Source organism: Spinacia oleracea, chromosome 6 (assembly GCF_020520425.1).
Source record: "Spinacia oleracea cultivar Varoflay chromosome 6, BTI_SOV_V1, whole genome shotgun sequence".
Taxonomy (NCBI): Eukaryota; Viridiplantae; Streptophyta; class Magnoliopsida; order Caryophyllales; family Amaranthaceae; genus Spinacia; species Spinacia oleracea.
Window position 1 is genome coordinate 128,714,059 of NC_079492.1, and position 13,759 is coordinate 128,727,817.

General features: G+C 33.3%; 1 protein-coding gene and 1 long non-coding RNA gene across 5 annotated transcripts; both read right to left on the reverse strand.

Moving 5' to 3' along the window:
* Positions 1 to 125: 125 nt before the first annotated feature.
* On the reverse strand, positions 126 to 1,296 carry LOC110787637 (uncharacterized). The gene is made up of 2 exons (XM_056832774.1): positions 1,204 to 1,296; positions 126 to 1,121 (listed from the first exon to the last, which is right to left on the reverse strand). The coding sequence occupies exons 1-2, from the start codon at positions 1,294 to 1,296 to the stop codon at positions 126 to 128; spliced, it is 1,089 nt and encodes a 362-aa protein (XP_056688752.1).
* Positions 1,297 to 4,431: 3,135 nt separating this feature from the next.
* LOC110788100 (uncharacterized) lies at positions 4,432 to 11,008 on the reverse strand. Of its 4 annotated transcripts, none has more exons than XR_002533247.2 (12): positions 10,723 to 11,008; positions 10,256 to 10,323; positions 9,980 to 10,033; positions 9,813 to 9,893; positions 8,481 to 8,603; positions 8,296 to 8,380; positions 7,837 to 7,923; positions 6,671 to 6,796; positions 5,972 to 6,303; positions 5,235 to 5,329; positions 5,005 to 5,106; positions 4,432 to 4,917 (listed from the first exon to the last, which is right to left on the reverse strand). It is a non-coding gene; the product is annotated as an uncharacterized lncRNA (long non-coding RNA). The 4 variants fall into 4 exon arrangements; XR_002533246.2 differs by having other exon boundaries at positions 5,972 to 6,308; positions 7,837 to 7,929; XR_002533245.2 differs by having other exon boundaries at positions 7,837 to 7,929; positions 10,723 to 11,007.
* Between the last annotated feature and the right edge of the window lie 2,751 nt (positions 11,009 to 13,759).

The window sequence follows — 13,759 nt, forward strand, 5'->3', positions numbered from 1 at the left end:
GATTCGTACGCAATATTTATAAATATACTTGTTTATGCGGTTCTTAGATTTGTCGAATAATGGTGGAGCACGTGCCCCACCATGCCCATAGCTAAGGCCGCCTATGGTTGCATGTGTTTGGCACCCTAGATGTTCCCACGTCGTTCCACCCATATAGGTGGAGTGGTGAAACAAAATTGTGACGGACCTTCGTAAAATCGTTCAATGAGTTTTCCTTTATCTAAGCTGTAAATTCCCATATCACTTTCTCCTCCAAGAATCTCCGTATGATAATGCTCACAATTATCATCGGTAAAATAAATACAATTAGGTTTACAACCACGTTTACCCGACGATGCTTCAACTGAAAAGGTAGAGTTTAGACCTATAAAAATAGCTCGATTGCCGACACCCTCAACTGATTTGACTTTGCCATCGTCAACATTCAACTCAACAACCTCAAAACATATGGTCCAACACACCTCATTTGTGTTCTCCGGATTTATCTCATCATCTTCAAGTAACAGATGATGCCTATGTAACACCAATAATTTGCTTTCCACTTCGACTAGGTAAAACTTGCCATCAGTTTGTTCGAATAGAACACCTTTATCTATTAAGTCTACAACAATTCGCGGTTGGCGGTTTGAGATCTCACTTCCGAAAGCCATGACCTTTCCTAAATGATCAATGGCATAAAATTCTCCATTAAAAAAACAGGTATCCAACACCCAATTAATGTCAAAATCAACGACGGGTTTAGTCCACTTTTGTTCCCCGGGTCTCCAAAAGACCAATTGTTGGGTCCCGTCGAACATCATTGCCACCGTAAAATCGCCGTCACAAGAGGACGGCCTTTCCGATAGAATAAATTTGGAAAAGTAGCCTAAGTAACTGTCATCATACCAATCGCCGCCGCACCGTAGCATATTAAGTGGAACAGTTGGTAGCTTGATTACTTTGCCAGAGGCGGGATCTAAAAGGGTGATATTACGGTTTTTCATACTCACAGAAATAAGCCAACCTTTTGAAGAGAAATACCTCACATGGTCATCGTCATCGTCATCGTCATCGTCATGTTGGGGCAAATTGATTTTTTGAAACATGTGTTTTGAGAGGCTGTAAAATCTGCGGTGTGTCAACTAGCATCAACCAAGGAAGTTGGGTATTTTTTAAAGGACAGAAGTTGATATCCTTTGTTGCAGATCTCCAATCAGAACAAACTTTTCCAATTTCTTCAAAATCTTCCATAGTTTCCGCATGCTCACTTGCAACTTTTCTTACAAGCTCTCGAGGGATCTCACTCCAATTTGCCATTGCATAAAATTTAGGTTAACCCAACTTCGCCTTCAAGAATAAATAATAACAACTTTAGTAAATAAGAATTAAAAACTAACGATCATAATGTTACTCCATCGGTTTTTTTTATCGATCTTCAATCTCAATTGTGCACCTTTGACAATGTATATTTGATATTTTAAAAGCATTTAGTGACATAATCAAGTATATTCCACATGATTATTCTTTTTCTTATACTTTCTTAGTTCCGGAAATATCGCACTATGGTTGAATTTTACTCATCTAACCCTTACTTTGACTCTTAATATCTCATATCGTGTTCAAGTAAAAATTATAAAAATTAATACTTCGTATTTAGAAAATATATATCAACAACAAATCTAACATAATCCCACATGATTAAAATTCCTCACGTACGATCACAACATATGGCCAAAGTCGTAGTGCGAATAGTGCAAAAACAAATGATGCGATATTTCCGTAACGGAGGAAGTATTAAGAATAAATTAAAAGAATCTCTAAACTTTTAAATAGATGCAAGAGTCAACGGTAAAAAAAAAAAAAAAAAAAAAGTAAACATTCAGGACCAGAAGAGACTACTCCATAATAAATTTAAGACAGAGGCGTTCTATTCCACGAGTCCTTTTCTTGAAAACAAATGAATGTATTTTGCTTGGTGGAAATAAGGTTGTGAACTGACTCAACCCGATGACAAGGATTTTGGATCTTCTAGAGTTCTAAAATAACTCTATGTTACCCTTCTCAATGTAATTTAATTCTTTTTAAATATATAAATTAATCATTAATGTACTATATTTCAATTTTTCACACACTATATTCCACTTTTTATAAAATTCCTATTTTTAGTCAACAGAGTAGTACGAACTATGAATTATATGAAGGTGGAAAATAGCAATATGCTTTGATCGTTGAAATCCTGAAATTGGAAGAATTAAAAAAGGAGAAAAGGTTGAGTCATGATAGGAATAAAAAAAAAGAAAACACCCAAATTTGTTGTGCTTGGTAATCGAATTTGTGACCTAGGCGAAAATTGAGTTTTACAAAAACCTCCGATATCCACTGCAAGTCTACAACATCCCTCATCATATATTTCTGTATTGCAGATTATATATACTTTCTCTATCTCAAAATTATAGTCCCGTTTTATAAATTGGATGTTCCAAAATTATAGGCTTGTTTCTAACTTTGGCTATTAAGGTCTTCACTTTCTCATGTACTATATTAATTTAAAATATATTAAAAACTCCACCCATGCACTATATTCCATACGGAGTAGTCCTTTATTTTAAAATTTTCGCTTTTTTTCGTTTTTTCTACTTTGACTTGTGATAATATATATTTTTTGCTCCAATTATAACAGTTGTTTTAAAACTCTAAAACATCCAAAATCTTTGTCATCGGGTTGAGTCAGTTCACAACCTTATTTCCACCAAGCATTCCCTGAATGTTTATGATAATGAGTTTGCTTGGGACGCACTTAGAATTTACACACCTTATAAAACAGATCCAATTCCGAGTTTATATTGTCTGGTTGATAAACATGGAAACACAATTCGATTTCAATTTCATAATAAAATCACATACTAAAACGTAATCTAAATGACTGATGATTGTATGCATATAATTTCGTAAAGTATACCCGATATAAATCTATATTTCCTCCGTTTAATTTTCACCAAAATCTTGTCGAATATAATATGTTTTGATTGTTTATCAGGGAGATTCCGACATCCCCTATTGTAAATTACAACCCTAGGTCAGATTCCGATTAACAGTGTCGAATAGTAATGTTATTATTATAATTATGAATTCAAATATAAAAAAACAATTAAGCAAAATGAAAAGAAATTTTTTTACTTCATTATTATAAATTTTTTGACGGGTCTCATTATTATCATCAAAGTCAAAACTCCTACACTTACTTTCGTTATTAGATTTTCATCATCATCATTAAAATCTAAATCGTGATTGTCATTCATCATTATTCATTCATCATCACCATCACCATCACCCACGGTTAACAAAATCATCAGCAACAACGACTAATTCAGAAGAAGCGGCATTGAACAACGAGCTGGCGGCCCGCTAGCGATCCACCCACGACCCCACCACCTATCGAGCCTCCTCTTCTCCTCCTTCAACTGCCCCACAACTCTGCATCCTCTCTCGCCCTCTCAAATCTCCTTCCCCCTCCTGTTGGTCTGCCGCTCTTTTCTGAAGTATATACTACATATTCCCTAAGCTAGAAGTGGACAAAACTTTAATTTGCTTTACAGTATGTTAGTGTCAACTATTATCATCTCGAGAGACAGATCAAGACAAAGTTGTCAGTATATGGCAGAAGCTTTGGCGTTACACGAAGGTATGCACGAAGCAATCCGTCTCGACATCAAAGATCTCTACATCGAAGGTGATAATATTCTGATTATAATATAATGGGTGATGATAAAGGTCGCAAGTTGCGACAACATTTAGTTGTCGCAATCTTACGTGTCGGAATTTAATTGGTACACATAGGTGTCACGTAGCTATGAAAATTTGTAAATAAGGTATTCGATATAAAGAAGGAAACAAATTAAAATATTAAGTTTTTCCTACCTTTTTTTGGAACATGTATAACATGTTATATAAGTTAAATATTTTAGTTTCCAATTTAAATCATGACACATAAGCATGCCATGTCATCATTGTGACACGCCTTAATGTTGCATATTGCGACCTTTGTCATTTTCGTAATATAAATACAATTAAAGGTGTTTGAAAAATCCCTTGAAAGCTCCAAAATATCATTCATGATATCAAATTACTCCCCCCAACAGTTTGGTAGTTTTCTCATCCAACATGTTTTTAGGGAAGCAAATAGAGCGGCAGATTGGATAGCAAATGTTGGTCACCTTGTTGTACACCCTATGCATATTAACCCTTGTAATAGCCCACAGTTAGAGTCCATTGTAAACGATGACTACTTAGGAGTTACCCTCGTGCGGAGGGGCTCTTAAGTAATTCTCCTTATCTTTATATATACTAGTTGTTGGATCGTGCGCTAACGTACACGATCCCCTAAGATATACAAATTTATATGTAGAAATATTACGTAAAAGACGAGCATTTACTAATTTATGGTAAAGGATAGAAAAACAATGTCAAAGTCGATACGCATGTAATTAATAAAATGAATCATAAATACGTTTACAATATAAGTCTCATAGAAATCTTAGCATCCACGTGCAACATTAAACTCTCGACAATTGTTATTGTAAAATCTTCTTAGATAAAATATTAATGAAATCATCCTTCAGAAAAGCCATAAATTTTACAACTGATAATTAGAGAACTAATAAAGAATAACAAAAGCCTGTAATTATATTGTCGCGTCCTCGATTGTGATATACGGAATTTAGACGCTCGTACTATGGAGAGAACTCATAGATATACATCTAAGGTAAGATGAAAGAGAACAGACTACTTTAATAGATATTTCACTCATAGGTAGGGCACCATTTCCCACTTCAAGCATCCATGTAGATAATGCACCTAATACTTTGATGCTTTCACCCTTCAACATGAGGTCAAAAGCCTTGTTGATATCCTCGAAAGAGACTTAAGTGTAATGAATTTCTGCATCATGTCATAAGTTTTCTTATGACCTCATATATTAGTAATTGAAAAGTTGTTTCTGAAAGGGAGCAAGATTGGAATTCTTACCTTGTTCATGTACTTCTTCAGTGTGAGGCTTATAGTTTCTGAAAAGTTTGATGAGTCTTTTGTTGGGGACAACCGGACAACAACAAGAACAACACCTCAACCCTGAAGTCAGATCAAATCCATACAACATTAAATCAATATATTCGATCTATAGTCCGAAACTTTATACTATAAGGTATAGAGGCAGGGGACTATATTCTAATGTTGTTATGAAGTTACCGAGAACATACGTCATGAACACATTCAAAAGTGGATGTGATGAATTAACTATTTCCAGTGCATTCAACATTTCTGTCCACACCTCCATGGTCATTTCAGCAATTACCTAACGAAAGATGCACAAAGATGAACATGAATCAGTTAACTACGATAGCAGAAAGGTCATTTTATGAAGTTTTAGGGTAGCAGAAAGATAGTCACGGTAACAGAAGCACTATATTTTCTACATTATTACTCACCAGTACTCAGAAGTACAAGTTTAAGAGTTAATGAAGTATCTCCTACATAATCTGCACATACCTAATAAATAATTGTCTATTGAAAGACAACACATAGATTGTCTAAAATGCTTATAATCGATGCAGCCTCCAATAGAATCTGAAACACAAATATAGGGTCCATAGCAGAGTTTTACTCAGTTCTATATTGTCAGATCTTCACGGAAGGTCACGATTCATCAATGTGAGATTAATCATATTGATTCAATGATAAATCTTTTAGCTCCAAATCTCAGCTTCGAAACAACCAGATATAGGGAAATTTTGTTGATTTTCCATATGAAACTCTCCACACAAGGAAACATAAAGCTTAACAAGCCACAAGAAAACTCGCTTGGCTCAACTACTCAAAGACCAACTAATTTTCTTATGCTTGTTAGGGTTCTAAAAATAGGAAGGGAACTACTCAAGGACCATCGAGGTTTGATAGTACTACATGAATTTTCAAATATATCTAGACAGAGTGTTACCTTCAATTTACTCCATAGGCATAGCACAGACACTATGAAAGCCAACTTTGCTTCTTTTATTTTTTCCAGGGAAAAAGCCAACTTTGCTTCTTTTTTTTTTTCCAGGGAAAAAGCCAACTTTGCTTTGATTTTTGAGATGAGATCAACTTCCCTCCATATATATCATTAATCTCTTAAAACAACTCTGGATCGAAGGAATTTCTTAATAACACCCAGATCAAGATCATCATCTAATGACGGTAGCGCAACGCCGCAACACATGGGTTTAATCGAGTTTCATGGTACGACAGATTCGAAACCATTGTTGAAGGTCTGGCAGGCTAAAGATAAGACTGTCCTGCATCAAAATTTACAAGAAATAAAATACAATGTCTCAACAAAAAGATGGAAAGGTTGAATATTTCATTTACTTCAAATTCAGTGGTGCTTAATTACAAAGTCAAAGATAAATCATGTATTTCATCTTTAAGCAAGTAAACCGAAAATAATGGCAATATAAGAAACTAAGAACATATAACTACTTCCTATCCTAGAGACCTGAATCCTTTTTATCTCCTGGAAATTAATCATGTTTTTTTTCTAACTGAGTTATGCATCTGACTACACCACAATTAAACAAACATATATCAAGTTTTGACATAGCATATCAGCAATCTGAATTGAAGTATGAATGACAATATCATGAGAAGTTTAAGATACCTTGCACAAAGAGGGATCAAGCGCTCGCCTTAGACCTCTATCTCAGCTTCATGGGTTTCATTTCCTTTCGTTCTTTTGTTAAACCCAAAGCCAAACCATTCATCGAAACCAGAGAGATAAAAAAAACTGTCACCCAAAACGCGCACCCATTAAGTCAGGTAACTAAAATTATAGCAACATTTAATGAATTTTGGCACTATAAAGACAAAATCTTAATTAGTACTCAAACAAGCACATGAACATAACCATCTCAAACTGAAGCATGCCTATTCTTCATGCAAACCCCAAAATGGAATAACATAAAAGTACATCTCATTTAACTCAGGAGATACATCAAGATCATAAAATGGAGAATGCTTCCTTTAAGTAAGAAGGCAAATTTTGAGTTGAACTTTGAGTATCATGTATGATTAAAGTTCAACGGTTATAATTTAGCTTGTATTATTGCTGAAACTTTCTTGTATAGTTGGCTTACTGTCCTCTTAAGAAGGAAATATTGACTGTATTCTGTAAGTTTTCTTCTCTTATTCTGACTGAATTTTGCTTGGTTTTCTTGATTCCTTGGGCGATAGGTGTTATGAGTTAAGTGAAGCTTTGTTCTTTAAATTCAGTAAGTTTTCGTCTGTTGTTTTGATTGGATCATTCCATTTAAATGATTACAATTGGATGATATGAATTAAAAATGAAAATATTTAGTAACTGAAGGACCAACCCAATGCAAAGACCCGAAGAAAATTTTGGAAGAACAATTATCAAGGATTCTGACAGTTTGGTAAACATTAAGGTCAAACATGTCTGAATAATGAACACTCTAACATGGTTCTTCAGTAGCCATGTACAAATCTCAAATAGCTTTAAGTAAGTTCAACTGATACTCCTGGTTAATGTGGAGTTATTCTTCCCAAAACAAATCTACATAGCTAAATTCACACGATGACAAGCGAGTAGTGTGTAAAGTAGTAGTAGTGGTGACATGGTTTACTAAAGGTGTTCATATAATATACCTTCCAATAATCTAATCAATTATTAAGAATAAATTTGGAGATACGCCATCATTTTACAAGCTATGACTCTAACAAAGCTACATTTATAGGTAAATCTTCTTAATAATAGAAACTTGCTTTACTCAGTCAAATTAAGAGTTAGTAAAGAACAAACAATTTTACCGTGTGAATCTTCTCAATATCAGGAAGCATATCATTCTTTAACTTCTTTCCAACGGAAGCTTCAATTCTGTTCTCGCTTTTCTGAATCTTTTCCTCGGACAGACACATGGACGTACATTATTTTTTCATAAACTTGATGGCAAATCCCAGCCAAAATTCAGTGACTACTCATATCAATAATTAAAGCTTTTCCCAGCAACAATAATTCTAACAGAATAAAGGCTGCATACAAATTGAGGACCGGTAGATTGTATAAGACCAATTTCAGAGTAACTTTTTACTCGGAAGGTCCTTCTGAATGAAAGAAAATAATAGAAAGGAAATTTTTTGGTAATCCACATGTAACTCATATAGGTGACCACATCCTACATTTAACAATCAGTTACACTCTGAAAGACTGGCAGAACGTATAATATAATTGGTTGCATTGTTGGATAGTGGTCTGCATGAGGAGCTTACCACTTTTCATGATTTGTTTTGTTTTTATCGTTGTCGTTGTAGAATAGCGGAATCCAATCATAAAAGCATAAGGGTCCACCTTTCTCTGCATCCGGCATGAAAATTCATAAAGATCATATCATCACAATAACTGTCGTGTTTTTTGGCAAAACAAATCATATCTACAACAAGCATAAACCGACAACCTGAAGTTCATCTGGAGAGATACTCTCTTGTGGTATAGCTGAGTCTACTTGCATTTCAGGAGAGCCTGCAATAGCATAGAGTCTTCCTTCGACAGTGAGAACCCAACGCTCCCTCTTAATATCCTGTAAATTGCCAAAAATACATATCCGCTATAAATCATGCAAACAAACCCAAGAAAATCTAATCTAGTATCATGTACAATTACCAAACATATATTAGAGATAAATAACATAAATACACAATAAAATCCAAGACAAAAACTTCTCGAAAAGCATAAATCCATAGGCCTGGATTCCTGGAAACAAACACCTTTTTCCTCATCCATGCAGTTAAACAAACTGACCTAATTGTACAAATAGGCACTCTAGTCCCTCTTGCATTAAAAAAAACAGACCTTGAAACTCCATCTGTGTAGCCACATTTTCTCCTCTTATTACACGAAAAGTTCATTCTACATACATTACTAAGATGATTTCTACTTTCCAAAATAGCTTATTCGATTAATTCGCCAAGATAAGTGAGGATTTCCAAACAAATTCCCACAAGTACCCAAATAATTATTTGTCTCAAAATAAACTCCATAATTCAGCTTCATAGAAGTAGCTAAACCACAAACATACCGTTCACTAAGCAGTCCATCAGTTCCAGAGTTCAGCAAAAGCAGTAACGCGACAGGCACAGACACATATTCCGATAAATAGCACAATAAAATCCAACAAAAAACCTCCCCAAGAGCATAAGTCTATAAACCAAGTTAGATAAACTGATCTAAGTTTGCAAATAATTTGCCATCAAAAATATACTTCGAAAAAAAAATTCACAAAAAGAGAATTTCAAAAGGCCTTGAAACTCCATCAAATCATCAATATAGCACAGTTTTCTCCTATTATTACACAAAAACATACATTCTACATTCTAAGCTGATTCTACCTTCCAATTTGTCGACATAAATGAGGGATTTCAAATAAATTTCCCAAATCACATTTCCAATTAATAAAAATATTCAAAAGAAACTGTAAAATTCAGCTTCAAAGAAAAAAAAAAGATGATCGCTTAAATACAGATGTTTCAAAATTTTCGATATATGTTCATTAATTGTGACTACGCAAATTATATTAAGTTAATATAAATGGTTGTACTCTACAAGAATGGACAAGTTAATATAATTGACCAAGCTTAATAACATGTACTTGAAGACCAAGCTTAACAATAGATTATAAAAGATATCAGTGACATTGTGCACAAGTCAAACAAGTCACAGGGACAATCAAGTTATTAAAGATACAAGATTAAGTCTCGGTTTATACGGGAACATTCGGCTAAAAACTCACTATATAGTCGGATAATTGCTTGTTCATGCCAACCTTCCATCCATCTTTGGGATTTGCATTTACCGAACCAACTATTGAGTCCTGAAATAAGAATTGGAGGTGAAATATGATCAATAAAGAGATCGCTTATTAGTTATATACATCACTCAAGGTAGCAAGAACTAAACCTGGAGAAGTTTGGAGTTCAACTTTAGCTTAGATGTTGAATCTGCCACTAAAAACTACAATGAAAATATTAAAAAGTTATATTTTTAAAATATCTAATATGAAAAAGTTACCAATTGATAATCATTTGCTTTCCATGGATATTGCACGAGTGGATAAAAATACAGCACAAGTAATGCTAATGTTAACACCGAAATATGTAATTTGATCATCATTAATACATTTTTCTGGAAAATAAACTGCTCACTCTGAATTCAGAAAATTGAGAAACTGCTCACCTTTTCACACACAATCAACTACTCACTCTGAATTCAGTCAACTGATTTGCTTCCGCAACTCCAAAATCCTACAGATCATGAAAATTAATCAACAAATGATCACACCCTGAACCAAATCTCTCAACCCCACAAAAATCGAATCACGTGTAAACCAAAAATCCAATTCCTAAAAAAACACATTTAAACCAAATTCATAGTTTGGATTTGAGATGTCCAAAAAAATCCCCAGAATTTCAATAAATTCACATGAACAAGAACCCTATTATTTTGGATTTGATAAATTCCATTAATTTACAGATCGACAAACAAAAACCACGAAATTAAAGAGAATATTTGATAATTGAGTTGGTATGAGTTAAAACAATAATAATTAGAGAAAGAAAGTTGACTACCCAATCTCAAAATTAACAACTAACAAATACATGAATGACATCAATTAAAGAAGAAAAACTGTAAGATTAAGATACCTTGCAAAAGGACGGGGATGAAGTACGTTTGTGGTTTGCTTTAACAGAAGCCCTAGGGCAGAGGAGAGAGAAAGGAGCAGGGGAGGAGGAGAGGGAAATCGATGGGCCGAAAGAATCAGGTTAGGAGGAGAAGGAGGATATTGATGGGTGAAATCATGTAGCAGAGAAGAGAAGAGCAATGGAGGAGAGAGGAAGAAAAGGGGAGAGGAAGAGAAAATGGGAGCTTCAATCGTGGGAGAAGAGAAAAGGGAAGCAGGGAAAAGAAGAGGAAGAAAGAAACAACTGAAGTTTTTTTTTGGACACCCGCGTGTCATCATCATAAGGTTGGGGGTAGAATAGGAATGACACTATTTTTAAGGAAAAAATGACAAAAAAAAAAAAAACAAGAAGGAAATTAGGGGCGTAAATGACAATTAACTATTGTGTGAATAGTAAATGATGTTTGTGGCTTTAGAAGTGTTAAGATTAAAAAAAATACTCCATCTGTCACATATTTAAAGTCATATTTTTCAATCGGGCGTCCCAAAATTATAGTTCTGTTTCTATATTTTGCCATTTAGTTCTCCACTTTCTCATGTGCTATATTAACTAAAAATGCATCGAAATAAAAGTATATGGGGAAGAGAAAATAGTACTCCCTTCGTCTCTTAATACTCTGCACCGGTAAGACACTTGAATTGACTTATTAATTTAATGGGTGTTAGGTTATATTGGGGAATTTTTTTTAATATAGTTAGTGGGAAATGCGTAAGGGGTGGGGAGTGGGGAGTGGGGGTGTGAATTTTTAAATGATTTTTTATAGGGAATAGGGGTGTAGGTAGGTTAATAAGTAAGTGTAAGAAATAATATAATATTGGTAAAAAAAATTCATTTATAGAAGCGATGCAAATATTAAGAGACGACCCAAAACGGAAACGCAAGAAGTACATGTCAAAATGAATAAAGTACATTTCTTTTTTGTTTTGTGGTCCCAAATGAGGGAAACATGAGAAATACTTTATGTTTAAATAAGGAAACAAGACTGTAATTATGGGGTGTCCGATTTAGAATATAGGACTATGATTTTAGGACATTTTACATGTACTATATTCTACTTTTTTATACAAATCAATCATCAATGTACTACTCCCTCCGTCCCTTAATACTCGACCCGGTTTGACCGACACAGAGTTTAAGGTACTTGAATTGACTTATTAGTTTAATAGGTAGTAGGGTATTATTTTAATGTAGTTAGTGGAAAATGTGTAAAGAGGTAGAGGGGGGTGGGTGTGTGGGGACCTCATTCTGATTTAGTGATCTGTTACCTGCTTATGGAAAAAAATGATAGTGGGGCATAGTTGGGGAAAAGTGGCGCTAAAACCACAATACACGTTCATTCCTCTAAAATTGGGGGGGGGGGGGGGGGGGGGAGTTCCAAAAAAGTTCAGAAATTACACTTTTCCCTCTAAAAAATGGGGGAAAATTCTAAAACAAAGCCAACAGTAAAATGGGAAAATTTTTACACACTTTCCCTCTTAAATTTAACTAGGGCTCCGTTTGGTAGGGTGTAAAACGTTTTCATGGAAAACGATTTTCCGCTTTTCAATCATTTTACGTTGTTTGGTTGAAAAACAATTTTCCATGACTCCCTCCAAGGTGGGAAACCCTTTTCCATTTGAAAGGGAGGGAAACCACTTTTCCTTCTTTCCACCTTACCTCCCTCTCCTTTCTTCCCTTCAATCTTTACCATCTTCTCCCACTTTCCTTTAAGTTACCAAACAAAGGAAAACTAATTTGAAATTGTGTTTTCCCTTGAAAAATGTTTTCCATAGAAAATCATTTTACAATTAAAACGTTTTACGCTTTACCAAACGGAACCTAGAAGTAAACCCTAAAATTTGACCACTATAAATAGGCTCCTCTCATAAATGCTTTCTCCTCTTTTCTCCAACTTCTCCAACACTTTGTCAACCTGAAAATCAGTTTAGAAAAACAGAGGAAAAGAGGGAAAAACAAGCATCATTTAATTATTTGGGGAAAAACAAGCATCATTATCGTTAAAAAGAGGGAAAAATCAAAATTTTCTTCCTCTGTTTTCTGAACTGGAGCTTGAACCAATTTATCCATGAACAAACCTCGACAACTGCAAACAAAACAACTCATCAGAATCGACTGATTCTTTACAAATATTTGAAAAAATTGGAGCAAAAAAACTAAATCATCTGGAAAATGAGCGAGATTTTTTACAAAAAAATTGGAAACTCACAAATCAATACTCCTTAAGGGGGCGTTTGGTTGGGGGTTTTCAGGAAAGGGAAAGGGAATGATGGGGTTTCATTCCATTTGTTGTTGTTTGTTTGGTGGTTTTGTCATTCCCTTTACCCTATTTTTTTTTTCACTTACCCCCAAATCCCTCTACATTGATACCCTACCACCCCCCAAGGTTTGCCATTCCCTTTACCTTGACCACTCTCTATAAATAAAAATTAATAATTAATAATTAATAATTAATAATTAATAATTAATAATTAATAATTAATAATTAATAATTAATAATTAATAATTAATAATTAATAATTAATAATTAATAATTAATAATTAATAATTAATAATTAATAATTAATAATTAATAATTAATAATTAATAATTAATAATTAATAATTAATAATTAGTAATTAGTAATTAGTAATTAGTAATTAGTAATTAGTAATTAGTAAGTAGTAAATAATAATTAGTAATTACTAATTAATAATTAATACTTAATAATTAATAAGTAATAATTTGATACTTAATAATTAATAATTAAAATTAATAATTAATAATAAAAATTAATAATTAACAATTAACAATTAACAATTAATAATTAATAATTAATAATTAATAATTAATAATTAATAATTAACAATTAATAATTAATAATTAATAATTAATAATTAATAATTAATAATTCATAATTAATAATTAATAATTAATAATTAATAATTAATAATTAATAGTTAATAGTTAATAGTTAATATTTAATAGTTAATAGTTAATAGTTAATAGTTAATAGTTAATA

What these genes read in the sequence shown, in the direction of transcription:
- LOC110787637 (XM_056832774.1), bottom strand. Translation starts at nt 1,296, where the DNA reads ATGGCAAATTGGAGTGAGATCCCTCGAGAGCTTGTAAGAAAAGTTGCA. An exon ending in ATTTTGAAGAAATTGGAAAA is followed by an intron (nt 1,122 to 1,203) that starts GTTTGTTCTGAT and finishes GGTTGATGCTAG; the next exon opens with TTGACACACCGCAGATTTTA.